General features: G+C 41.1%; 1 protein-coding gene across 7 annotated transcripts in view; it reads left to right on the plus strand.

Moving 5' to 3' along the window:
• The window catches only part of GLRA2 (glycine receptor alpha 2), a 129,531-nt gene extending 104,324 nt beyond the window's left edge, over nt 1-25,207 (plus strand). For 5 of the 7 annotated variants that reach the window (XM_063342081.1, XM_063342090.1, XM_063342098.1 and 2 more), the window contains one exon: nt 23,759-25,205. In XM_063342081.1, coding sequence (XP_063198151.1) covers nt 23,759-24,037 — 279 coding nt within the window. In that variant the 3' untranslated portion in view covers nt 24,038-25,205. Of the gene's footprint in view, nt 1-23,758 lie in introns of all 7 variants that reach the window. The other 2 variants (XM_063342118.1, XM_063342129.1) reach the window with 2 other exon arrangements.
• Nucleotides 25,208-27,558: the final 2,351 nt, after the last annotated feature.

Raw genomic sequence — 27,558 nt, forward strand, 5'->3', positions numbered from 1 at the left:
AGAGAAATGGTTGCCTCTTTATTGTATATCATGATACTACTTTTTGCATAGAGAGAGTACAGGCTGCAGAAGCCATGAGTCTGATGGTGCTGAGGATGTAGTACAGTTTCACTATATTAAAATCTAAATTTGCATAGTGCCAGATCACCTGAAAGAAAATAACTTATTTTTAAAATATGATTTGTATTATTGAAACAAGATTTGCTTATTTTTCAAAATAATGGGTTTCCAGGGAGGCACAAGAACTCTGTTTACACAGATTCAATCATCCCTTTTTAAAAACAGTAATTATTATTTTATATGATCAGTAGTCAAAAAGTGTCAAAGTACACTAGTATTCATACCATCATCTCAAAGATGAATTCCTAAATTGTATGTGTGATGGTTACCGCTGTGACCCAGAATAGGGGTTAAATTTGGGACCGCTAGTGTTAAAAGCAGTACTTTATAGCTTGAAAGAAAAACTGTGCAGCTGGAGGCTGTGACAGATTTTAATCCCATGTGCAGGGAACAAAGAACAATACAAATAACAATGCTGCAGCCAGGGGGGTTCACATGCATGCAGATTAGCAAAGGGAGGCACAAATGGTGTTTTCAAATGAAAGAGCTGGGACTGAGACTAAGTGATTACAGCAGCAAAGGATAACTCCACTAAGCAAAGATGGCAGCACCTGGCAGCTCCAGAGAACTGCTGGTCTCTGGATGGAGCTGCTGGTGGAGAGTGGAGAGACAGGTACATCAAGTGCCCAAACAAAGTCACTGTGACTGTCAAGATAATATAGTATTTCCATCTTTAAAAAGGAGAAGAGGTATGCGTTGAGCAACGCTGATTTTCGAAGGCCATCTCTGACATTTTAATCATATCAAATCATATTGAAATCCCTCCATCAGACCCCCCCAAACAATTTTCTAAGATTTTCTGGACTTGCCCAGTGGAAAAAATCAGTGCCTTCAGCCTGACTTTGCCTTTAAAAATGCTTGGTAGTACTGTCCCCGGTGGAAATTTTTGCCTGCTAGCCCCCGTGTGCACGGGGCTCAGCGGGATGACGTGCACGCTTCGCCTTATGTAAGGTGCCGCATCATGTGAATAATGGAAGTGCTCAAGGAAAGCCCTTTTTGCTGAGCTATTTTTGGTACTCAACAAGCGAGCTCAGGCACACGAGTTTCATTGTGAAAAATAGGAATCCGAGTCTGAATGGCTTTCTCTCTCACATCTTGCTTACTTAACAGATTAAAGAGCACATAGCTTCTGCTGTAGATAAACGCCCTCAAGATATTGCGGTTACTTTTCTTTCTCCAGGGCAATTGCATTAGCACTTTAATGTAACTGCGCAGAAAAAATCCAGCAGAAGATAAACACACCAAAGTGATCATTTAGCTTGAAGTCGTAGTCCCACAGATGACTGCACAGGACCAGTTAAATAATAGGCACAATACATTTCAACACGTTGCCATATCACCTCGTGACTTCATCTGAATGACCTTGTCTGTCTTTTTGTTGTGAGCACGGATAGACTAGCAATGGCCCTAGTTAACATCAGTCAAAGTATCTTTATTGTTTATTAAATGGACTTACTACAGCGAGTTTAAACATTTAAACAAAAGCATAATTTCAAACAGGAAAAACATCTGGATATAAACCCTTAGTCTAGCTCTAGGCACAAGTCTAAAGAGACACAGGAGTCCCCAGAAAAAGAGTCACCTGCAGGAAAAGAAGCAGTTCAGCCCTGGGGGTGGTATCCAAGCAAAATCTGTCCAGGTGGGCAGACTAAGCTTATTGGAAATGCAGATTTTCCAGTGAAAAGCAACCACTTACAAAGAAACAGCGGAAGAGAGAAATTGTTTTTTATAAGGGACTGTTTACAAGTGTTGCGAAAGAGAAATGGAAGCTTTTCCCTCCCTTATCAGAGGAGGGAAGGTAAAAAACGCAAAACAAGTATCTGTGTTTCATGTGTTTTACAGCCTCAGACAACATAAGGTGATGGACTATATGGGGTGGACTTTTCACCCCAGAACAAGAAACAGAAGAGAAAAAGTGTACTTGCAGTTCAAGGGAGAGAACTCTGAAAACCAAATAAAAAATTAGGTATATTAAATATTCTGTAATTAAAGGCAGACTAATTTATGGAATATGTAATACCAGTTCCTGAGAAAGACCTCCAAATATCAAGTCCCAAATATCTAAGCATTCATTTAAACTGGTAGAGTACAAGTGCTCAAGCTGAAGCAATGGAATGCAGGTGTCAGAGCAGTGGCAAAGGCAGGAGAGCAAAATCAGAACAAAATTCATAGTTCCGGGGGGGATGGGGGGGGTGGGGTCGGGGGGGAAACAAATTTAAAAAAGCCACCAAACCCAAACAAACCAAAAATTGAGGACAGGGAAAAAAATGCCTAGTCTAGAGGTGGTGGAAACTAGAGAAGTGAGGCACTGATGGGGAGGCTGGTAAGGCTGCAGAATGGTGAATCTTTATATCCCCTGAAATGATCAGAGCAGTGCGACACAGAGTACTCTGCGGGAGCAAGGGACAGATAATCAAACCAGAGGCACCAGGCACAGCACCAAAGCAGCAAGCAGGACATGATACAGTATAATGACTCATGTTGGACGGCTTGAAAATACTTTAGCAAATTACTCAATGTTAAATAAGATAGGAACAGGATATAAGCGTTGTTTAAAGGGGCTTCAGAGCAGTAATATTACAATATTTCAGATCTGGGACAACGAAATGACTGTATGCTGCACCACCTGGGACAGGAAGGACTGGAAAAGCCGGAAAGGGTACTCAATAATATTTTTTTTTGTTGCTTTCTCAGTAGTGTTACTTTGCTTTAGAAACTCCGAGTCCTCTCTTGTACCTACCCAGCACGCAGTGGCTCTGAACTGACAAGCCTTGGGGACTGAAGTTTGCACTTCACTCAAGTGAGTTTGTCCCCATAGTTACTCATGAACAGCAGGAAACACGCCAGAAATGAAGTGTGCGGTTTTCCAGCTCATGAAAGGTGCTCTCCAGCTGGGTGCAAATGTCTCATTTTTTATTATACCTAGGGGAGAGTGCAAACTGAAAATAGGGCAGAGGAAGCTAGAAAGAGCCAGGAAACAGTGTTCTTATTTTTGATGCTTTAAAGCAACAAGAAGTAGCTTTTTCAAGAACCACCTGCCACAGCCACAAGCTTTTGTTTTCCATATTATTTTAGAAAGTGGTGATTCTTTTGCTGGATATGTTCTGGCCCACCTTATTTCATGGAAGAAAAGCCAGTTAAATATGTGTTTCATTATAAAAAAAAGAAGAAAGGGGACTTCAGGAGGAGTATTTTTAAACTACCCATACCCAAGACTTCAGAAAGAGAGTGAAAAGCCATTGCTGTCACAAGATTTAGGCTTGGGCTGCACAAGAGGTCAAGGAAACAACTTCGCCCCAGCATTGTCTCCTTTTTTCTTTCCTTGCAGGTAGTGTATCTTTACTCTTTCTCTGCCCAGAGTCAGGACCCACTAAGGCCTTGGTCTCAGGGTTTCTCATTGCAGTGATGGCCAGGTCCTCTTTCCAATGAGGGGTGAAGACACCCAGGATGGGAAAAGTTTCTGATCTCTCATTGCCAGGGGTCCATCATGACACTTCTATCAGTTCTGAGTTCTGTCCCAGGCTTTCTTTTCAACAGCAGAGTATTTCAGCATGAATAAATACAGATTAGTATTTCTGCAAGAGAATGAAAGGGTCGCGCAGTTAGAGCCAAGCAGAATACAGGCTGAGAATACCAGCGCTGCCATACCCATGTATTTCTATCCTGACTTGCAACTGTGCTCGCCCTGTGCATCTCCAGAGCATAGTACACCAGTTGTATCAAATTACATGGTAAATTGGTGAGATGGGCTAGTGTTCAGTAGGAACCATGAAATGCATATTTACATCTGACCCAATTAATCCCGTTCTCCACAGGGGATAGAAGCTGCTATTTGAATGTAATTAATTGTGAAGCATTCTGTAATGATGTTGTCCAAATGACATTGTGCAAAACCAAATTGTATTAACTAGACTGTTGAAACCTCATGCTGTCTCAAGGTCTGAAAAACTTCATGGGTTCCAGTAAAAGCCAGTTTTTATAGCACTTTTAAAAAAGTGGTGTTGAAGTCTTTTGTTTCTCTATCTTTTTTTCCAGAGGGAAAACAACATTGTTTAGTCATTTCTGTTCAAGTTAGCAGCCATTGCTTATGGCGAACTGATCAGTCAGAGCCTGATTCTGATACATTTAGTGTGATTTAATAATCAGACATGTTTATTTCACTTGATCCACTATTGGAACAAGTTGTTACTTACGTAAATATGGATATCCATACTTGGGTGTTTTGTTTGCTGCCTGTTTTTTTGGGGGTTTCTTTGGGTTGGTTTGGGGTTTTTTTGTTTGATGGTTTTGTTCTTTTTAATAACACTAATCTATCCTCTACAAGAGAAGCGATTGGCCAACTGGGAGTAGATGGATAGGTGAGGAAGGAGATTTTCTTTGCTACAACAGGAGGAGGGGGCTAGGGATAGTTACACTAGAAGGAATAAACACCTTGAAGCTTCACATATTCTGAGTACCTGTTGCTGAGTCTTCCCAGAGTCCTCCCAAAGACCCATTTCAAGTTGGAAGCATCTGAAAACTCCTTGCAAAGCCCAGCCACAGGTCACTAAAAGTGTACCCACTTCTGCTTTTGTGAGTGGACTCTCCTCATGGCATCTCAGAGCTGGCACAGTCCTGGCTCTTCCCACACAACACTTTACTACAGCAAAATCAGTGTCAAAAAGGACTTTTGGAAAGTTCAGTTTTCCAGTGTCTAGTTGAATATATCTGGCATACTGAGTGTGCCAGAGTGTTTTCAGCCCTTGGATAAACAGATTGGAAAGGTCAGAAAAGGCTACTGTGGTTGCCTAAACACGTGGAGTAACAGAAGTCCAGAATCCTACATGTGAATTTCTGCATTGAGCCTGTAACTTCTCTCTGAGCTATATCATAGCTCTTCGAATCATTTAACTTCTAACCTCTGGACGTAATTTCTCACACAGATACTGTCCATGCGTTGGTAGACAGACATATATAATCCACTTGCACAAGTGCAAGTTATTTTGCCAAGGTGCTAAGGTTTTAATTTCTCTGTGATATCATGATAAGACTCCTAGGAGACATGAGGCCTTTGTTTTCACGCTTCACCTCACTCCCTTCAAGCAGTTCTCCATGTAGTTTTCTGAGATAACTCTTTCTGCTAGTCACGTGGAAGTGCTCTGCTGTGACTGACTCGTTTTTCTGTTAAGCCTTTCCAAGCCTGCTGGTGGTAGAGACTTGCCTTCAGGTGCTCTGTAATCTTCATCTGTCAAAAGAATAACTAATTAAGAATGGAGATCACAAGCTCTGTTCATTAGAGATCATCTGAGTTGCACAAATGTGAGATCTTGCATGCCCTTCTAGGAAAGCAAGTTGTGCATTTCCTCTTCAGGATGTAAAGTCTTACAGGTACCTGCAAGGAGCAGCCCTGTTACTCTAGTACAAACTTCACGAGAAATTAATTTATCTGTTGTTTGTTAACTTACACCAGCTTTCTGTTTCACTTCCATGGAGGGCTCACTTTTGTACTATGGTTTGTCTCTGTTGTCAAGTTAACAGGAAAAAGCTGTACAACAGATTTTTCTGCAAAGACCACAGGGGTTTACGCATTCAGTATCTTCAGGTTTTGCAAAGCAGTGTAGAATTGGACACTACATTTGCCCCATCTTCACAATTTTGGTCTCGTAGGCTTTTTCCTGTGCTGAGCATGGCAGGCAAGGGAAATTAGAGCAAGTATAATCAATTGTGATGCCACTACAGGCTGGTGAAATAGAGACAACTTGTGCATCACAGCGTGCTCTTTTAGAACCTTTGGTATCTTCTGTCTGGTAGACATACTGCAAGGTCCTAATACTCTTTTCTTTCACCGTTACATACCTGGATGAGTTAAGATGTATTTGCCTGGTCCCATGTGTTTCATTGCACGTGCAACATGGGTGCTTGTACTGCGTAAGTACTCTGTCCTAACTTTGAAAGGTTGTGGTGGCCCTGACACTGTCACGGGACTTCCCATGTGAAACTTGGGGGGCATTCTTGTGTTTGCAGATATTTACACCAATGAGCAGGTACTCAGGTCTTCTGAAAATCACTTTGTGCTCTTGCTCAGTAATTTTCCAGCCCTATCAATAGACTGCATAGGTATTTCCTATGTAGTGGCTTCCAGTGGCTCTTGTGGAAGACAATTACCTGTCTTGCAAGTTTTGCAAGTTCTTGTCCCATTCTTTACAGAGGAATAGTGGGAAATTATGCAGCAATTCAACTGCAGTTTCCATATTAGACCATAATGTCAGCTAATTGTCCATCGGACAGGTCCCTCCTTGGACATTTGTGCATGCATGTGTGTGTGTCTAACATGAAAAAGCAGAGGAGGCATAACGTATTTTAGATATTACTCTCCCTGCATTAGCTTTTCGGTGTGTTTGCCACATAGGTCACTGTATTTCTTTTGTGCCTGTCTACCTAGTAATTGCCAGTTTCCCCAAGGCTCTCATATGCGGGCATGTCCTGCCATGCCTGGGCTTCAGCTTTTCTGAATGTGTTAATTTTAGTTCTCTCTCTGAGCCTCTCACATTTGGGTACCGTGCTTCTCACTCCAGGTAGCCTCATCAATATTTCTAGTAATGATTTCCCAGCAAATCTAAAGAGGATTAGTTGTTTCTTGATTTGTTTGATACTTTCAAAATTATTGCTCTATGTAGCTTTTTTAAATTACTTTTCAACCCTTTCCCTACCAAGTACAAGCTTAGTTGCTCTTCCTATCCGGTTTGCAAATCTGGATTTTGGCTTTTCAACCTAGTCAATGTGTTCTTCCTGTAGCATTTTTTTTTCAGCTTAACCTCTCTACCTAGCTATAGCCAAATTTCTTATCACAGACCCCATAAAACTGGATTCCTATCAGTTTTCTGAAAGAGAAGAGGGTGGAAATAAAAGATCTGTATTATATAAAAATATGCTTGTGAACAATTATTTTAGTAATGCCTACAGAAAGGTATAATATAATATAATAATTCTACAGAAAGGTGTAATATAATATAATAATTCTATAATAATAGATTCTTGTTTTCAGATTTACATCTTTCTTAGGCAAAATTAACTTGTCACTTGTTTAAGCTAACCATGCTGCATTACAGTCAGAAGGCAAAGACACTTGGTAGGAACATTTCTTCTGGTCATTATCCAAACTTAGAAGTTAAACAGCCAGTGTAGCTTTGAAATTCATGGGGGAGCTATTCAGGAACCAGCTGCATCTCTTTGCTGTGGAGAGCTCCATCTGGAGATGACAAAGGCGGCTGTCCCGTGTTAGGCCAGGGCTCTGTCTGGTGCAGGACACTCTCTGTGACAGCGATATGTCCTTGATGCACCCTCCGGCTCCAGGACTTTGCAGCTTAAGGACTTTCTAAGCCAGAGGTGGTATTTTTGTGGTGAGCAGCCTTTACTATTTATGGATAGAGCAGTCAGTTCAATGTGATGATTTATGAATTATTAAAACATTTTTCTTAAACTTGCTATGTGTTCTTCATATTAGCTCCTCAGCATTTGTGGGACTAGGAGTACATATGGCCACTGGTGCTGCCAGGAGCGCACGTCACAAGTGAGAAGGGTGCTGGAAGTGGAGGAAGAACTTGTACAAGGTTAATCAAGAAACAGAAATAACCAAAGCTATGTATCAGATGAAAGCAAACAGGATGACTGATGGTTTTGCAAATTGTAATGCATATTCACACAGTTCAGTCGGTATTTGTCATGAACAACGTAATACTGAGTTCAGTGACTGTGGCTGGAAGGAGGGCAGGGTTGAAAGAGGAAGAGGAGAGCTAGTTACACTAGGTTTCTTTCTGAGGTATTTCTCTTACATTTGCATGAACAAGAGCAGGAACAAATTTAGCATATTTGAGGACTTTGCATAAGCCAACTTCATCCCGCCATTTCAGATTTCTCAGGTTGTGTCTGGGGGTCTTTAGTCTATGCAAGCAAAGAATTAAAAACAATGGAGGAAAGTAAGAGTATTTGCTCCCATAACTAAAAAAAAAAAAAAAGGTATCATGAAGCACTAAGTCAGTGCTGCTGTTCCAAATCTTCACCTTTCACGTCAACTTCAGATCTTGCATAAAAGCAATTGATTAGCTAGCTGTCGCAGTTCTTTTTTTAAATGTCGTTGAGCTCTGCCATTTTGTTCCTTATTTTGGAGATGTCCCAGATTTGTCTGTCATGAACTTCAGTGGAGTCAGTTCTGTATTTTTTGCTAATGGGTTGGTCTTTTATTATTCTGCCCTTATTGTTATGTGTGCTGAATGCTCATACAGTGGAGATACAAACTGCGCTTTTTCATAGGGACCAAACAAGCGTGTGAGGAAAGAGTAATAACAAATCCAAAGAGGGTAGCTTTTTGCAGGCACATAAAATGTCTTGCTCCCTAGCTGTAAATAGTCTTTTTTTTCAAGTTTGCACAAAAGACGTTTTTCCCCAAATACACGACAGCTCTTTTAAGATGCTCTGGTGCTGTATGCTCCTGTTCTGCTATTACTTCTAGATGCCGGGGATGCCTGTTTGTGTTGTCTGTCTCTTATTTGCTCTTTGATCTTTGTTTACTTTCCCTTGTGGCTTATCTTGTGTTATTTTGTTGTAAAAATAATCTATTTGAATTTTGCTTTTTGACATGTGAAGACTGATGATTTTGTCACCCTTCTTTGTTCCGTTACTGATTTTCCCTTTCTTTGGTGAGTTATCTTGTGGGTATTTGCGTAGCTGGGGTTGAATAACAGTCTTATATCATGACAATGGATTTTTTTTCATCAGATGCTGTGTTTGAACCTAATAGCTGTTATTTCCTGAATATTTTTCAACCCCCACGTGAGACTAATAGATGGCTTTATTGCATGTGGCATCCCAGACAGTGTTCTCCGAGACTCACATTTTTTCTGTCACTGCTATTCATTCCTTGCTGCCTGATATGACCCTCGTCAGTCTGTCAAATATTTACCTCCTTCAGCTATGAAAAGAGAACCTAGTTGCTCTGGAGAACCTGATTCTCCTTATTCATCAGAAGGGAGATAGAAAGGTATTTGGGGGCGTACCACACATTATCTGTTGCGTGAGCTGTGGGCTGCCTTAGCCCAAGGCAGGCGTCTGTATCAAAGCACTGTATCCTGGGGGTACAGGGGTGCCCAAGGAGTGATCAGCGTGCCATAGTGGGAGGTGAATTTTGACCTTTCTTTTCCCACAAGTCCATCCCTCTGCCTTCCATAACGAAGTGAAGATTAGGAATTGGTACCAAATACATATGAATCTGGGGATCTTTTCTGCCAGCAGTTTTCAAAGCCTCAAAGCAAAGAGGCTTAGAGTTTAGCCTCTTTGCATGTTTAAAGTGTTACAACATAGAGAAAGCTGTTTGGCCTGGGTCGTTATTGATTGCTATTCTGTTCTTCAAACTATAAACACAGCATCATAGAATGACAGGGAACAGGACCAGAAGAGCCCTTGAGAGCCAGCTGGCAGAGCTGGCACCAGGCAGTATGCTGGGAGATTTACAGTTACTGAAAATATTAATCAGTACTCTTAAACAGTTTCTTCTGTAATGTGCCCAATATATCAGGAGTGAGTTTAAGAGAGATTTGTGAGGGATTGCTCCTCAGGGAGACCGTGAGCTGAATTATATCTCTTTGTGGATGTGCTGACCTGCAATTGAGTATTTCTGATTTACACCCTGTAATTCTTCTTGACTTGCAAGTACTCCTGGAACAAAGGTCAGTAAAAAAGTCTCTGAACAATTATTTACCATTCTGAACAGGAATAGCAATAGGCTCTTTCTATCCTAAGGCTCTTTGGTCCCCCTTCTTTCTGCAACAGCACAGGGTACAGCTGCAGATAGGCTGCTGAAATACAGCTACGCAAGTTTGTATTTTGTAACTCATGCCAATCTCCAGCGGAGCTGTCTGCTTTCTGAGCCTGTGCTCTCATCCTTTCTTAGCACTGAGAACTGCCCTTCACCCTCTAGCCCCTTTTAGAGGTTGCTCCTAATTTTAACTTCTGTCTGGACTGAAGAAACAATTTTTCAACACATAGATGAAGAGCCAGGATTAATTCAATACTTATTTTGACAGTGATATAAAAGCCGTAAGTGCATGATGCAGTCTAAAAACAACCTGCCTGAGCAATTAGCTCAGCAATCAGACATTTAAGAAACAGTCGCAAAAGAGCAGAGCTACAGATTAAGATGCACGATGATTTTATTTATTTAATAGAAAAGCATGCAGAATTTTAATTACGGTCAGGAGCTTTTACGTTTACTGCAAGTACTCTTGTGGGTTGCTAACGTGACAGCGGTGGTTTTACAAGGAAGAACCACACAAGGCAAGGCTTGAAAACTGGCAGGCAGGAATACAGTGACTAGTTCATTTTGGGCCCTGCAAGAGAACACACATCTGAAATGAATATGTGACAAGTGGGGAGTATTGGATTTCTGTGTGAGGAGCTGACAATTCAGACAAACAGCAGCCATATATTCTCTGTGATGGCGAAAAGATCACATCATTTATAACCTTTGAAGCAACAGGAAAACTGAATGCAACATCATCTTATAATGAGCTAAGAGAGAACTGTCTTTTTTTTTTTTCTCCTTTTTTTTTTTCCTCCCTGGTTATATATAGCTGTTAGAGAGGGCCCTGCTGAGCGGAAAATGGAGCATATGATCAAGGGCAGTCCAGTGAGTCAATTTACTGACTAATACTGTAGATTATCATGTCAAATATATAGCACCAGCAGTATGAACAATAATGAAGCCTAGTTTATTTCTTTCCTGTAAATTGAAAAGAAGATGTGATTGGAATTGTCACACCTTGTATATATGAGCCAGATTCTCTTAATCATCCAAAACAAATTGCCTTATTCTTTACATTGACGTTTATTTTAGGAACCGTTCCAAGACTGGCAAGCTGAAAGCATCTATTTAAACATGTCAAACATGTTTAAAATATCCTCTAGACAGCTGTCCCCTCAGATGATGGTTCAATGGTCTTGCGCTTTGAAATACCTGCTCCCCTCAGACCCAAAGAAGGGATAATTCAGCCTTTCATCCTGTGTGGAGAAATCGTTCGGTGCAGCGTCATGCAGATACACTGCAAATGAGCTCCAGGATCACCAGTAAACCACCCAGCCATGAAGTCGACATAGCACGAGACCCATAGAAACCCCAGACGACCATTGAAAGGAACCTTTCATTGCCTGGCTTCAGAGTGTCAGTGACCAAGCGCGATGGGCAGGGCGTTGTCAATTTTTTCCATGAGTCTTCTTCCATTACTTTTTTTTTCTTTCCAAATTACAGGGAGAATATATCCATGTGTTTTGTTGATTCATTTATGGCCTTGATCAGTAAGGTGGTATTTCCTGTAGTGTCAAATTGAATACCACCTGAAGAGAAGATACGGTTAGCAATATGGTAAAATTTCCACTCCATACAGAAGGGGTTAATTTTCATTAAGCTGTACAATACAATACTGAGGTTGTACTGGTGTCCAAGCTCCAGGTGAACAGGAGAGGGTTGGAACCAGGTGAACATGAGAGGTTTTGAACACCTCTTCTGTGAGGACAGGCTGTGGGTGTCGGGGTTGTTCAGCCTGGAGAAGAGAAGAAGGGGGCTTATAAGAAAGATGGGGACACTTTTTAGTAGGGCCTGTTGTGATAGGATGAGTAGTGGTTTTAAACTACAGGATGGTAGATTTCAATTAGATATAAGGAAGAAATTTTTTATGCTGAGGGTGGTGAAACACTGGCACAGGTTGCTCAGGGATGTGGTAGATGCCCCATCCCTGGAAACATTCAAGCTCTGAACAACCTGATCTAGTCGAAGATGTCCTTGCTCATTGCAGCGGGGTTGGACTAGATGTAAGGGTCCCTTCCAACCCAAGCTATTCTATGATTCTATGAAAGTCTGATCACCTTTCTATCTGTCAAAATTCTAGCCAGATCTCAATGAGCAAAAAACTTAGGGAAATAACATTTGAATTGCAAGTCACTGCTATTCCTTCAGGGATAAAAAGAGTACATAATCAATGTTATTGATTTCTAAACTCCTTTCTCTAAGAACAGAGCTGAGAGTAATTGGAGAAACATTTACTAACTGTTTGCTAAAGATAAGTCACAAAGCCCAAATATTGCTTATCTTTTAAGTATAGTTTCCTCAAGGTAGTGTGTAAACTAATATAGAAACTAGCACAGTGTTATAAATTTAGCACGTGTAAGGAAAAGCAGATGGTACTGCTGTGATTGCACATGTCATTGGAGTATTCTAGAGCATGCCAAATCTTTAATCTATTACTATTTGCATATACTACCATGTTACTCAGTTTTCAGTAGACTAGAACATGTATACTATGCACAAACAACAACTCTTTTTTTTTCTTTTTTTTTTTTTGCCAAGCTTTAAAGTTAGAATTAAAGTAAAATGCCACTTGCTGGTTTTGCAGCACTCTTTGTGTTCATTTTCCAAAGCCTCCAAATGGTTCGTGTTGCATGCTCTGGGTCAGAGCAAAGGCACAGACTCCTTGTGGGACAACACACTTGGCCATCTTGCTTCCCATGCCAGCAATGGGGAATGCTGTGTGTCATGAACAGTAGTACAAATGAGAAGCGATACATTTCAAAAGGTTTTGTGGTACTGGAAACCCTTCGAGCAATTAGGAGCTCTGTGGATATCCAAAAGTGGAAGGTTTTAATTTTTAAAAAAATCAACCAGTTCCTGGTTATTCTTAAAATGTAGAATAACACCTCTTAGTTCGGAGCGGGTCTTGGCAAGGTGCAGAACTGGGAATTAGTGAGGAAAAATGTGAGGTATAAAAATGTAGGAAAGGGGTCAAGAAGAAAAGAGACAGGTGCAGAAGGAAGGGGAACGGGAAGCAAAAGGGCCAAGAGTGACTATTGAATACCATTTCCTTAATCAATTTTCTTGTCTTTCACATGAGTGATTTTAAGACCCCATTCATGTTTCCACCTCAGAGTACAAAAAAATGAGGTTAATGCCCACTCATTGTAAATGCACAGAGTGTGTGATATCCTATTGTGCTATCCTATTTAGGCTGCCCCCAAATCCATTGTGTTCTTTCATCCTGGTAGAGCACGCCTGCCTCGTACTCCTGAGGCTGTTGGGGGTCCAATGAAGTAGAAAACTGTGCTGCCAGGTCTCCCTTTGTCTCGGGAGGTCTCTTGCGCTGCTTCATTCTCTGACAATAGGCATATTTTCTGAATACGATCCTTCCCCAGGTGTTATTCCCTCACAGAAGTAGTACCTCAAGGTCCGGCAGTTGTAGGCCCTCAAAGTGAGTCCTGACCTCTTCAGTATACCAAAGGCCAGGCTTCTCCAGAGCTCCAGCACTACCAACACTGATTTAGAATTGCTCCATGGCACACAAAAGATGAAACATACAACATGCACATTTCAGGAAGTCTGCTGGCATAGTGACTCTTTATTTTGGTGTTATTCTTATACTCTCTCCTCTAGATAAATTAATTGGACATTTCTTCTCCCATTTTCCTTGATATTCTTGAGCAAGACCGGAGTTCCAATGACCATCTGAAATTCTCTCTCAAGAATACCTCTTCCACTGCTATAGCCACGCTTCTGTGTTTCATCCGCCTGTACCTCTCAGGACTGACTTTTCACATATACTGTTAAATCCATGGTTTCAGGTTATCCTTTAATCAGTTTTGCCAAGTAATAAAAGTCCACCACCAGGCGATCTGTTGCTTAGATACTGGCCTGGGCAGATGGTCTTCCTGGAGAGGTGCCAGCACCCCACCACAGAGCCTGTTCATGGGCAGAGAGGATTGGGAAGGTTTAATGACCCTTGCCCATGTGTTCTGTATCCCTGCTCCGCAGAACTGCATTCCCATCTGAAGGGGAAAAACTAGCAAAAAAGTTAGCATTTTGAGAAGTTATTAAAAATGGAGTTTACAGTTTGCTAAATGCTCTGGAGAGGTCTCCTAATCCTAAACTGGAATACAAAAATTTTCACTAGGTGGGCTTCCCACTAACAAATGCCTTTAGGGAATACAAAAGGCATTAGATTACTAAATTCAGTAGATGCCCACGTGTATATGTATGTACACATATCTACATGTGTGGGTGCCTACAGACTGTGTCAGTGTGTATAAGTATGTGTGTGCAAGTAATACAGTAAAAGAAAAACTATCAAACCCATTTAAACAAAATCTTATTTCATTTCTGTTGTATGCATGCTTACAATGACCTTGTAGGATTTGTGGATTTATTACTTACCAGATGAGAAAAAAAAAAACCCCAACAATTCTGTGTAAAGATTACAGTATCAAGTTGCTATGGCATTGAGTGCCATTGATTTTTGCCTCATGATGAATGTTTATTTTCCTGTGAATAAATAATATCGGAGCTTTATAGAGCAACCCTTATAGAAGCAAATCAAAATGACAATACAGAAGTCTATTTGTGTAGTAAATTTCTAATACAGTCAAACAGCCAAGATGTTTCTAAGATGCAACAATTTAATTTTAGAAACAAGTTTGAAGTGCAGATAGCTGGCAAATACTTTGTTTAACCCAATCACACTTCAGAGCTGTGTAAAAACAGCTAGAGAAATCCAGATTGAGATCTTGGCTAACAACAAGAACGAAATGATATGCAAAGCCAGGAAGGATAATTTGTGTAATAGAAGATAAGAAAAGAAAACCCATCCCAAAACATTATTTATTGGAAGTCTGGTATTAAGAACTGATAACTGGAAAAGGAGGGCATTTATTTATCAGTTGGCTTGTCTTCTCAAGAAAAAAAAAAAAACACGCAAAACTTATAAAATTTGCATGTGAACACTTTAAGATTATTCAGATATTCTTGAGTATTTTTAGCTACAGAATTTAAATTATTAATATAATTTGCAATATTTAATTCGTTTTGTGCAGTATTTGCATAAATTAAATTCATGAAGTCTGAATGAGAGAGCTCTGGTAATCTCCTTCTGTGTTTGTTGGGGTTTGTTCTGGGTGTTTGTTGTAGCAAATGGCTTGAAGGAGAGAATCCATCAACAGAGAGGAAAAAAGCCTGTTCCTTCCTCTTCTCCTTCGTCTTCCCCTTCCCCTTCGTCTTCCTTCTCCATGCACCAAGTGGGAGACAGCCACTGCCCAGCAAGGGGCAGGGATGCCACAGGTCCCAGCGCTTTGTCCCCAGCCCTGGCCCAGGTAGGGAGGATGGTGTCCACTGTCCCTGGCCTGCCATGGGCTAGGCTGTGGATTGTCCCCAAAAACTGGGGGACCTGAGGGAATCAAAACACGAGCCGGAAAAAAAGCCCAGCAATACACTGTTCTAGAGGGTAATCTGCACGAATCAAATCATGAGTGACATTTGTGGGCCCTGTATGCACATATACACTTATTCTTTTTTCTTTTTTTTAAAATTTTTTATGGTTTAATAAATGAGGTACTCTGAGATGCCACAGCCAGGGCACAGGGTTGCTCTAATAAAGTGATCTAAGATGATTACAGATGAGGCAGAGACCAGTGAGATGTTTCCCAAAGGTACAATAAAAATGTTCTTCCCCCAAATATTTAAATCTGCTTGGAGAAAAGCACCAGAGAACCTGATAAGAAAAATCCGGGGGGCATCGGGGGTGGGGATGTGTGTGCTCAGAGGTCCCCATCCGTGACTGGGGGCTGTGAGCTCAACTGCCCCATGTGCTGCCGTGGCAGGTTCCCCAAGCTGGGGCAGCATGTGCCCTCGTCCCAGGATGGGACTTGCCGGGCAGTGTTGGTCCTGCAGCAGGTTTCAGGGCAGGAGAACGTTGAATTCTAAAGCTGGAGCTTGAACGCTGCCAACAGGAGGCAGGTGAGAGATTCTGCTTGTGCCCCACCTCATCTCTCCTGGGAGAGATGTTTTGCAGAGAGCAAGAGAAAGAGAGAAAGGTGACTTTTAGGAATGTTTTCCTTGGCGTTTTAGGCTTTTGAGGTTCTAAAATTTCAGCAAATATAGCCTTGCTTTACGTTATTTTTGCTTTGATGTGCCCATTAAACATTATTCCACGTTCTAGCTCAAATAGTCACATATTCAAACACTAGCTTTGCAGTTTGCTCAGCCTTGCATGCAGACAGCAAGAGCAGAAATTAGTTGCCCTGTATCCGACAGATTTCTGGTCAGAGCAGATTATCCTTCGAATCTAGGTCTTTAACTTGTATTTGTCTGATGTAAAACAGACTAATGTGCTACTCCCACTGATAAACTGGCCAACCTCTTCTTTCATCAGAGAGAGACTGGCAGAAGAGTTATCCAAGAGCAGTCAAGTCTCCAGACTTCACTGTCCTGAGAGGATTTAATATCCAGGCAGATGATGTCTATAGGCCACTCACAGATCACCGGGTCTGGATATTTTAAGGCATTACCTTCATTTAAAACAAAGGGCAACCAAGATACTGTGTCAGGAACAGATCTGCTGTTATTTAGGAGCTATAACTCTATCGTAACATTTATGATGCTGTGCAAAACAGCAGTTCATCTGGTTATCCCTCCTTCCATAAAATTAAAATATTAATTATATTATATATAAAACATGAAGTTGAATAAGAAATTTACATTAATTGAGTTTGCAGAATGGAAAGAAGAAAGCCTTGTTTTACTAAAGAAAAAGGAAAATCTTTTTCTTTTGGTAGCAAACCGATCACCCATCCTGACTGTATAATCTTTATTATTAAAGTAATCCTTGAAAAATTTAGATTCCACTTAAAGACATTTCAAGCCAGGAAAATATTTTTGCTCCACAACATGTTTAAATTATGTTACTCTTTCAGTTGGATAATGTTCAATTCCTACTCGAAGAGGGCAAAGCCACATTAACTACCATTTCATTATTGTATTAGCAACAGTTCACTTGCTGTTCTTACAGAGTGAGTAAGTAAATCACTCATGCTTCAGAGATTCCTCTGCTGTTTATTGGAGATAGGAGGTATAATTAAACATAGCTTTCTAAAACAAACCTATATTTGTCCACTGGAAACCCTTACTGAAGACAACAATGACCAATTTCTCTTCCATTAATTAAAATGTCGCTGCTATTTATAATCCAAGGTCTGCTTCACTTAGATTTTGTAAGACATGTGTGTCCAAACAAGAGAGAAACCAAACTTCAGTGAGGAAGAAAATTGGTGTTAAGAGAGGTAGAAAAGGGGTGAATGCCACTATCACACACAGAATGGTTGCTCCTGATGGAGCAACATTACGTAGTAGGATCGGTCAGAGGCCACTTATATTTTTGACGAAACACCTTGGTGAATATTTAGAAAAAACAATACTTAGGCAAAATTCTGGTAAGTGTTTGAGCTATACTTTGGGCAGGATTGAGGTGAGAAACTGACAATTTTACACCCAAACCAACAATTTTACATCACCTTCTGCTCCTCTGAAGCCTGGATTAAGGAGGAGTGGGAATGGCATCTGGCATAGATGAGCTGAGATCCAGGGATCTTCAGGGTGGAACAAATCAGACAAGTCTGTTAGTGACTCTTTATTGCCAAAGGCCACCAGAGCTGCTCCAACTTCACTTTTTCCTCCCGTCTAAGGAACTGGAATGTGTATGTTTGCTATGTAAGAGTCATCTCTTTCTGCATCAACAGGATTTAGGTTCAGGGCAGAACTATGTGAAGAGAAAAAAAATACGCTCAAGGTACTAAAACCTAGCGGAAACGCAGGACATTTCAACACTATCTCCAGCTGCCAACATATTATCAAGAAGTGGAAGACCTGAATTCCCATAGGACTTGCCATATTTGATGCAAGGGAAAGGCCTCTGTTCCAGGATCCTTTCTCCAGCAGTGGTCTGGCATGGATATGAGACAAATTGTATTTAAAAGCTCCAAGACAAACGATAAAGGACTTTTCTATCTTCTGAAAATAATCAACCAAGGGTTCACTTCTGCATGTATTAGGTTACAATTTCAATAGCTGCACATGAATCTATTAATCTATGCCATTGTCCTATTTTCATCCTCTGAAATGTTCTTGCACAATGATTTACATCAGCAAATGAAAGATAACTTCCTTTTAGTTCTTCCTTTCTCCCTCATAGTGTCATTGTGTTTTATCCTATTTCCTTCCTTGAAAACAAAACAAAACAAAAAAAAAAACCTACTCCTTTTCTTTCCATTTATTAACATTCACAGTGATTTTATGACCATCTACGTGGGAATCATCTACATGGGAATTCTCCAAACTCCACCTGGGAAAGAACAAATTTTGAGTCCATTACTGCCTAGGTGTAATTAGGGCTATCTTTTACAATGTTCTTTACCTTGCACTTATCAATCCTGTATTTCACTTACTGCCACGTTGTTACTGAGTCACTCAGCATTTAGAAATCCTTCTGGAAAGCCTACCTTAGATTTGTCTGCTTTGAATAGCCTGTTTCACCTGTATGCCTTCCATTGGGAACCTTCGTCCCAGCTCATTTATAAATCTCTTCCTTGTTACGGGTTCTTGCACAGATTCTTGGGGAACCCCTCCAGCAAATCCCTCAGTTATGAAATCGATCTTTTACTCCAGTACTGCCTTTTAAACAATTAATATATGAAAGGACCTTCCCTCTCATCTCCTGACGGTTTAGCTTTGTAAGAGCCTTCTGTGGGGAACCAAAGAGGATTTGAAAGTCCAAGCATGTTTCTCAGCTGAGCCACCTCCATACACATCCTCAGTGGCTCCTGAGAACTGAAACCATGTGAGCACGACTGTCTTTACATAATTCACAGTGTGCTTTTGCAAAGTACTGAGAGATGGGAGGTGTCTCAATCATAAAGATGATTTAGGAATGAAGTCTCCAAAGCTATTTTGGTATCTAATTCCTATTGATTGCATTTTGCATTCAAGTCTGAATTTATTCTGGTTTTCTAACTTTGTGCTTATGAATGCCAAAAGGAAAATTTCCCTGATGTTCTCTACCCTATACCTAAAATTAATCTCCTATGTCCTTGAAATTTAATTAAAGCAGATAGACTTTTAAATCGTTTGCCCACCATATGTTGGAAAAAGAGTAGGAAAATTAAACGAATAAATCACATCAGAGAGTAAATGAAATACACTGTTTGAAGCTAGCCTCTCTCTCATTTCCTCATTGTTAAAACTGAGTCAATGCTGACAATAAGCATTTAAAAGTGGTCAGGACAAAGCACTTCAGAATGCATTGTACAGAACGTTGTGCATGGAATGGTCTAGGTTTTCTAAAGTGTTTTTCCCATTCCTGATTGCTTTGGTGTGAAATTGGCAGTCTGAATTAAATTCTAGAACTGATGGAGTAGAAATAAAAGCTTTACAAAGATGGAAGATGAAGAAAGAAAACCATGTCAGAAATATAACCCCCCTGCTTTACATGTTGCCTACTGTAAAGCTAAGTCAAGATAATTTAATTTCATTACTTTGTAAATCACAGAAAATTGTGACATTCATAAAGGGAAATTAAAAATTGAGGAAAAAATGTATTTCATTTGATGAAAATTGTTTACAGCCAACACCTAAGCATGTTCAGTATGACGCCATAAGATAATACACATAAACCTATGTTGTTGAAAAAGCGTCTGTAGAACGCATTTGTGCAAATCTCAGGAAATGTAATTAGTTTTCAAAGGATAATTCTTCTAAATACTTGGGAGTGTGAGCCATCAAAAAACATCAAAAGAACACTTTCACCTTACTGTTATTTCTTTTTTGTTTCTCATCCTAGCTTGTGACCCTTTTCCCCATGTCTTTATCAAGGACAGATTGAGTTATGACTAGGTGTTAGTCAAGACTAACTTCACATCCCTTTAGAAGGATAAAGTCAATGACTTCAATGGTAGTGCCACTCCAGCTGATGTCTAGTGGCTTCCAGCTGCTCTTTGATTTTGGTTTTAAAATCTGTGAAAACATAAATAGCCTGGGATTTAAGGAAGTGAGATCATGGCTAGTTTAAAATGAATGTGAGTTTTATGGGTAATCTGATTAAAATAATGATAGAAATGTTTGCAAAGTCGTTTGCACTATTTTACCAGTGACTAAGCTGGTGAACAGCACAGATCGAGGACTACCTTTGGATGAGTCTCCATGGTAGGGTATGTCAGATGGTGTGAACTGAATATGACCTTGAGACTGAAGAGTGACTCTACAACCACATCAGAGGGTTACCTAGGTAGGAGGCCCAGTAATTCACCAAGCCTCTCAGTTAAAAGAAGATATATCCGCTATGTCAAGAGAAGGCGCTTGAGGTCAGTTCTTCATCTCACATATTGAAACATGAAAAGAAAAGGGTTCTCTTTGTTAAAGAATCTAAATTTGATTTTCTTTCTCTATGACTATTCCCCAAAATCCTCTCTGTGTAACAGATTGTTAGAAGATCATCTGAAATGTCAAATTGTAGCTTTGCCATAAGATTATGGTGTTTTAGAGACAATTTTTTTAACTACATCTGTACTGCTAAAGTAAATCACGTTGGGGATTTTTATTGTTGCTGATGCCAGCCATCACCACATGGCTCATGACCACAGTACATAGTGTTAGTCCCCAGTGGAGCAGATTCATCTCGGAGGAAGCTTGTTGGTGTGGTCCACACAGAGTAAGCTAACCCACAAGCAGTGTGGACAATGAAGTTCCAGCACTTGGGTCAACCCCCAGCTAGCTTCAGCAGCGGGGAGGAAGTCTTTCTGTCCCTGCTCTATCATTTTGGGTGGAACCAGTTTAAGGGCTCAGGGGGCCAACTGGACACATGCCCGACTGCAGTCTCATGGGAAAAGTACCCTCCTATAGTATTTTCAATAGTGTAGGTCAGTTTCATTGAAGAGGGCAGAGACCTCACCACCGTGAGGTCTTTCAGGTGATGTCTGATCAGGTGGGAAAGCTCTGGTGGGGTCAGGCCTTGCCTGTGAGGCTGCAAATGCTGGCAGCGCTCAGAGGGCAGGCAGGTGCCAGACTGCAAAGCCCCTTTGCCTCCTGGGGGATTTTACTGCTGAAAATGACATGGTGGTTGTGGAGCTGCGGCACCTCCAGGGCTGGAGGTGGGGCTGTAAGTACTGTGGCTTTCCTTGCTTCCCCTGGCACTTAGATGATTGCAACAGCTACAGCTTGAGTGTCTGCAGTGCTAAGTTTTTGCAAGAGTGTAATATCGAACATAGAAACAAGTGGCAGGGTAGAAACACGATGCCATTCTCTTAATTAATTATTTAGCCTTTGAAAAGGGTTCTTCTAATAAAGTGGTTTGGTTTTTTTTTTAAAGCTACATAAACACACACTTTTTTTGCAACAAGCGAACAGCTCCATGTTGGGAGAACAGGTAACAAACTGATCCAGAGATTTATTGCGGAGAAGGAGATTCAAATCTGCTCAGGCAGAGAAGGAAACCAAGCACGTGCTCCTCATACTCCAGGTGGTCAATGCTGTACCTCTTTTATCCAGGGTAAATCAGCATCCACTGCAGTCCTATACAAAAAACTAGCATGGGGACTTGGTACACTTCCCTCTGGGTTTTGTGAGAAAGAAGTGGCACAGCCAGCTGTCTGTGGGGGGAAAAGCAGGGCCCTAAATCCCATTGGGAAATGAGTGGCTCCTTATAGCTAAAGGCCGGGTGCTGAAAGAATGACATTTAAACATGCCTGTCCCTAATTTCAGATGGCTTTGTGCTTGAGTTACAACAGCGTAAGCACAAAAGCAGGGCTGTGACATTGAAGACTAATTGCTCATCCCCACGCGACAAAGCTGTGACCCAGCAAGTCACGGTGGAAGTCGGGACTCTCAAAGTCCTGCGTTGAGCTCAGTATATTTTCTTTCCTCCCACAGATCCCTCATGAGTAACAGAAATTATTTTTTTTTAAAAATGAATGAAGTACATATGGCAACACAGCTGCTGAAAATCTGTTACCCTTTTTAATCACCTCTCATGTCCTGGGCATGCATTTTATCCTTTAAATTCAATAAAAGGGAATGTGCTGTGAGGAAGGCAGCTGCCTGTATTATTGGGGGCCTTTGTGGTGTTATTAAGTCACGCAAGAGAAGTCTTGCCTGTAAGACTATCCAGAACTTAGGTCTCAGTGGGTTCATCGTAAAAATACTTTACATATTTATAATCGCTAGGACAAGCAGAATTTCAAAGTTTTCACAGAAGGACTGAAAACTGTAAATAAATAAAATTAAAGAAGGAGAGGACCATGCTTCTTTTTCTTAATGATGGTGAGCTTTTGAAATGAAAGGGATATAAACCCCAGATAAGTGCTCAAACAGCCTTGCAAAACCACAATTTTCCACCTGCTCGTGGGTACACTGTAGAATAGTCCTCAGGCTGAAGTGACAGGAGCTCCAAAGCACTGTTTACTGCCTATCCTCCTTCCATAAGCACTCAATGTCATAAGCAGTCAGAGTGACTACTTCTCATTTGGTAGCCTTGGATCACACAACTGGTTATTCACGTTTTTGTGTCAGTTCCAAGGTAAGGAAAGCAAGTCTGGTGATATATTCAATTTCAATGCTGAAGCTGGGGAGAGAGAAAAATGCAATTACTGAAAGAGGTGCTTCTGTGAAGGAGCAGTGATTTACGTCCTGAATAGGTGTAAATTATCCTCCCTCCCCACCCCCACGTTCAGCAAATGTATTCCTTATTCAATATCTTGCTGCTGTGAAGTTTTTTCTTGCAGTCTCTGATTCTCCGTGGTTTAGTTAGAGATATGAGGGAATGTTACCTGTGAGGGAGTGGGCTCCTTGTGAGCCCAGGAAGCGCTAATTTTAAGTCAACAATGAAGTATTTGTCGGTCGAAGAGAGGGTCTTTAACTAGGGCAAGCTGCTGGACCTGCAATTCATCCTTGCTGGAATGAAAAAGAATAGAGCTACTTGTTTGTTGGTTTTGTATCCTTCATGGAGGGCTGCCAGTAGCCGTTAACTTGTGTATTATTGTGCTATCAGACAGGAGAAACAGCAGTGAGAATTTACCAGCACAGTCACAAACCTTTCATCACACAGTTATCATGGTGACAAAGTTCAGTGGTAGTTACTCACATCTCCAAAAACAAATATTACCCACTCAGACAAGAGAGAAAATGGATTTCTGCAAGATGGTGCCATATTAACTGGCACTATTGCACCTATCTCCCGGTTCACACTAAATCCAAGTGCCTAGTGCACTTTGAAGTACTGATTGTCAGAGTGTTCCTGTGCACAAGGAGGGACCGTGATTTGTCTTTGTTTTGTAGATCAGAGATGGAGATGCAACGCTGCAGTTAGATTGAACCACGGATACACATTGTCATGAGCTTGGGCCCCTGGATCTCTGGGTCATTCAATTCAACCCGTCTGGGGCAGACTCTCTTCTACCAACATGACCATGTTTCCTTCCCACAGCAAGCCCAAGGACAGCGATGAGAAACCTGTGGAGTCAGGTCTTTTCCCTATGGGGCTGGGATGCAGCCTGCTGCACAAGGCAACTGATTTAGTCATAGCTAGAGAAATTAAAGCTCTGATTCACAAACACTGGCAGTCATCTAATGTCCTTGTATTTTTATGTGAGTTTTAACTGCTTGCTTGTCTTTGAAACCTGGACTTTGTATTATAGCTTAACCAGCTAATTTGCTTAGGTGCTTTGGAGGGGTGCACCTCAACTACTCAAGTATATGGTGTGCTCGATAAAGAGGTGATTATGTATCTTATTTGTCTTCTTTATCCCCCAGGAAGATGAAGTTGCTCGTGACAGTCGATTCAATTTCAGCGGCTATGGCATGGGTCACTGTCTCCAAGTCAAAGACGGCACAGCGGTCAAGGCTACTCCACCCAACCCACCTCCGGCACCACCAAAGGATTCAGATTCCATCAAAAAGAAGTTTGTTGACCGTGCAAAAAGGATTGATACAATATCCCGCGCTGCATTCCCACTCGCCTTCCTCATTTTCAACATCTTTTACTGGATTACATACAAAATTATACGGCATGAGGACATTCACAAGAAATAGGCTACATTTGTTTGCCAGGACTTCTTAGCCAAAGTAATCCACATGTAAATAAACAGTGAAATGTCTTTCTGTCATTTGGACTAAGAGTTTCTTCCCCCCCCACAGGAACGCTGAAAAAATGAACAAAGAAGAAAAGAAGTATAGAAAGAAAAGTGATTGCATGAAAAAATATGCTGTGAGACCAGTCAATAAAGGTTCTCCCTTTGTACTCTCAGTGTTGTTCTTCCAGATTCAGCATTGATGAAACATCTGTCAATGGGGCCAAATTTTACCCGACCTTATCACCAAGATATTATCTTTCAAAACAAAAGAGAATCAGAAAACAAACAATTCTCCTAAAACATCTACCAAGAGACTGTGATGGCTACAGTACAGTGAGTTATAAGAGGACCAAACTTTTTCAGGATAATGTTGCCTTTCTATTTGAAACAAGTCTACTGAGCTACATTCCATAACCATGTCTGTAGTTAGTGGTTTCACCAAGGAGTCCTTTTGTGGGTTGTAAATTATTTCTACTGACAGGGGAGAGGAAAAAAAAAAAAAAGAAAAAAAAAGATTTATACTTTACTATCCTTGTGGGTGTGCATTTTAATATTATCTTGCTTTACTAGAATTGTAATTTTGGGGTTGAACTTGTGTGTCGTGTGATTTATTTGATAGTTGACACTCCAAAACCAGTGAAACTGACCGGTTTATTTTTGTTGGAAGACAGTGCACTTACTTCATTTTATTTCTGCTGATTTTACATGCAACTTGAGGTGCCAAACTGTATTTTACCTATTGTGCTACCCTGTACCACACTACTTAGTAAGAACTTGTTTCCTCAAAGGTGTAGCTCAGTTTAGCATTGAGTTTCTATTACTGCTCTCATTGTAGCTGCAATCAATAGCTCTATAGGTAAACACAACTTGTTTACAGACCTCTAATTTATATCTTTACTCAAAGTGGCTATCATTTTAAATATCATTAACTAACCTAAGAATTTTAAAACTGTACTGTGATTTTCAGAACCTGTTACCTTTTGGTGCCAGATCTGCGTTATTCAAATCCTTGCTACATGTTTTAAAGTAGAAAATTAAAAAAAATTTAAAAAGATGGTATTTTTGCTTACACAGAAGAAGACAACCTGTAACATAAGATGAATCAAACATTAAAATTTTACACTTGCTGTAAAAGGGTTTATTAAAAAAAAAAAAAGGTATTTGTTCAATTTCAATAAAGTTAAATGTGGTACTAAGATTTCTTCCCTCTTTCCTTCATTTGCAGCAGCAGGGCTATTTGTGCCAGTGCCCAGCTCTTCCACTGCTGTCAGCAGAAAGAGGGTGAAAAGCAACCTTCTGCTGTCCTGGCTTAGCCCACCAAATTTTGCTATCTATCTGTCCTGCAGCAAAGGGGCTGTTGCAGCCCCTGGGAGCACGTCAAGGACTGTGTCAGAGATGCGGCTAGGGCATGACAGGAGCATTTGCAGAATATTTGCATTTGCGGAGCCAGGGCTGGGGGAGGGTGCATGCTGCTCCCCGCTCACGGCATCCGTGCATGGCAAGAAACCCACCTCAGCTTCACTTGTGCTGCCCCCGGCGTGGGGGCAGAGCGAATTTTTCCCCCCTTCCCCCGGTGAGATGTGGTACAGAGACATACTGCACCTGCAACATCTCCCACTCTCCACTTTGACTCCCAGACCAGCTTCTGCTGAGAGGTTGTGGATACATGTACCGTAGCCTGGCAGAGCCTATATTTGTCTGTCTGTGTGTGTGTCTGTGTCCATGTCCCTGTCTCTCCTCACACAGCTGCCTGTGACTGCCAGGCTTTGTTCCTCTCCCACTACCGGGGAGGGCATCTGAGATCCTGATAAGTCTGATTCCCAAACAGTTATATAAATTAATAGTAAAAAGCCTGTTGTGCATTTTATCTCCTTGTACCGTGCTCACCTCTGTAAACTTCCCTGTCATTTACACCTGTGACAGAAGTGGCAACAGTCATCCTCATCTCCTTGAGACCATGGATCCAGATGTGACTGAGAGCCCCTGAAGGGGGAAGCAGAAGTTAAAGTGAGAACTCAAGACACTATATTTACTATTTTCATAGTGTAAGATTTGCCTTTATTCCTTTTTACAGTGGAACAGTATTTGATTAATGGATAATGTAGTTGAGGGTAACCTCAGTGCAGTTCTAGCCTCATGAGCTCTGGCAAGGTGAGGACACCCATCTGTAAGCTGTGTTTGCGTGGAAAGTTAGGAGCCTTCATTCGTACATAAACATTCAGAGCTCACTTTTGCCATCCCCTTGTTCCAGAAACTCTGCTTTAAACGAAGGTGTAATGCCAGGATTAATATTAATCCTCAGAGCACAGATGTGTTGCTAATGAGTGCCAGAGCCTACTGCTCGTAGTTCCCTCGTATGACCACAGACTACTGTAACAGGAATGCAATGCTATTCCCAGCTGCTGGATGTTTGTATGTCCCTTTTTGAGGTGAAGCTGCTCTGCCTCCGGCATCCACATCACAAACTCACCTGCACACTTTGCAGTGCTTGGCTATCAGCATTGACCAAATACTTTGCTAAAAGATATTCTGCTGACCAGATTTGCGGCATGCTGACAGCATTCATGGGAAGATTGCTCTGCTGTTGCCTTGTATATAAACTTAGGTCCAGTCATGGGAGTAATCTGTGCACAAAATCCTTACAGGTATCTGTCTTTTTGAAGACAGACATAATTTATAGATACGTGGCAATTAGTTGTTAGTCTTGAAAGTATCTAAATTTTGGACATAAATGATACATGCAAATGGACAAAGGCCACCAAGCATGGCAATTCATAATGGCCACATGATACAGAAGAGTTCTCAGTGGCCTATGGGCCATCTTTCACGGAGATGGTTTGATACCAGGTGGGTATCAAAGAACCTTTCCTCAAAGAACATGGCTGGAACCATGAGGATGTATACTGGCTGAGAAACGGCCTGCAGATACAAAGTCAAATAACAAGGGTAGCAGGACTAACAGAAGGATGTGACTTCCTTAAACAAATGCTTAGTAAGGTTATCAGAGAAACAAGACTCAAATACCGGCTACCTCTTACTCAGAGAAGTGGCAGAATTAAATGGTGAAGTAGTTTCATTTCAAGACACTGTTGCAGGAGGAAAAAGAATGGCTTAGAAAATAAAACCCAGACAAATAGTCTCCGTGAAGCAGGAGACACAGCGGGATGGAAAGAAAGAGACCCGGGATTAATTCTGAAGAGCTTCCAGGCATATTGGAAAACCTGCGGGTCACAATTCCAGCTGGTAAGATAAAATGAAGATCTAGGGCATTTAAACTACTTGCATTTAGCTATAAAACAGTTATAATGACTTCTAATTTATCAAGAAAGCTTAAAAAGCTTTAAGCATGTCTTTAAAGGATGCGACATCAGGTCAGGTCATTGGCATCCTGTTGTTACAGGCTGGACCCGAGTGGTTCAGTACTTGAGGAGAAAGGTTTAGCCATCTCTCACTGGATAGATGCTGTCATGTGCTATGATA

The sequence above is a fragment of the Chroicocephalus ridibundus genome, chromosome 1 (assembly GCF_963924245.1).
Source record: "Chroicocephalus ridibundus chromosome 1, bChrRid1.1, whole genome shotgun sequence".
In the NCBI taxonomy this organism is placed as follows: domain Eukaryota; kingdom Metazoa; phylum Chordata; class Aves; order Charadriiformes; family Laridae; genus Chroicocephalus; species Chroicocephalus ridibundus.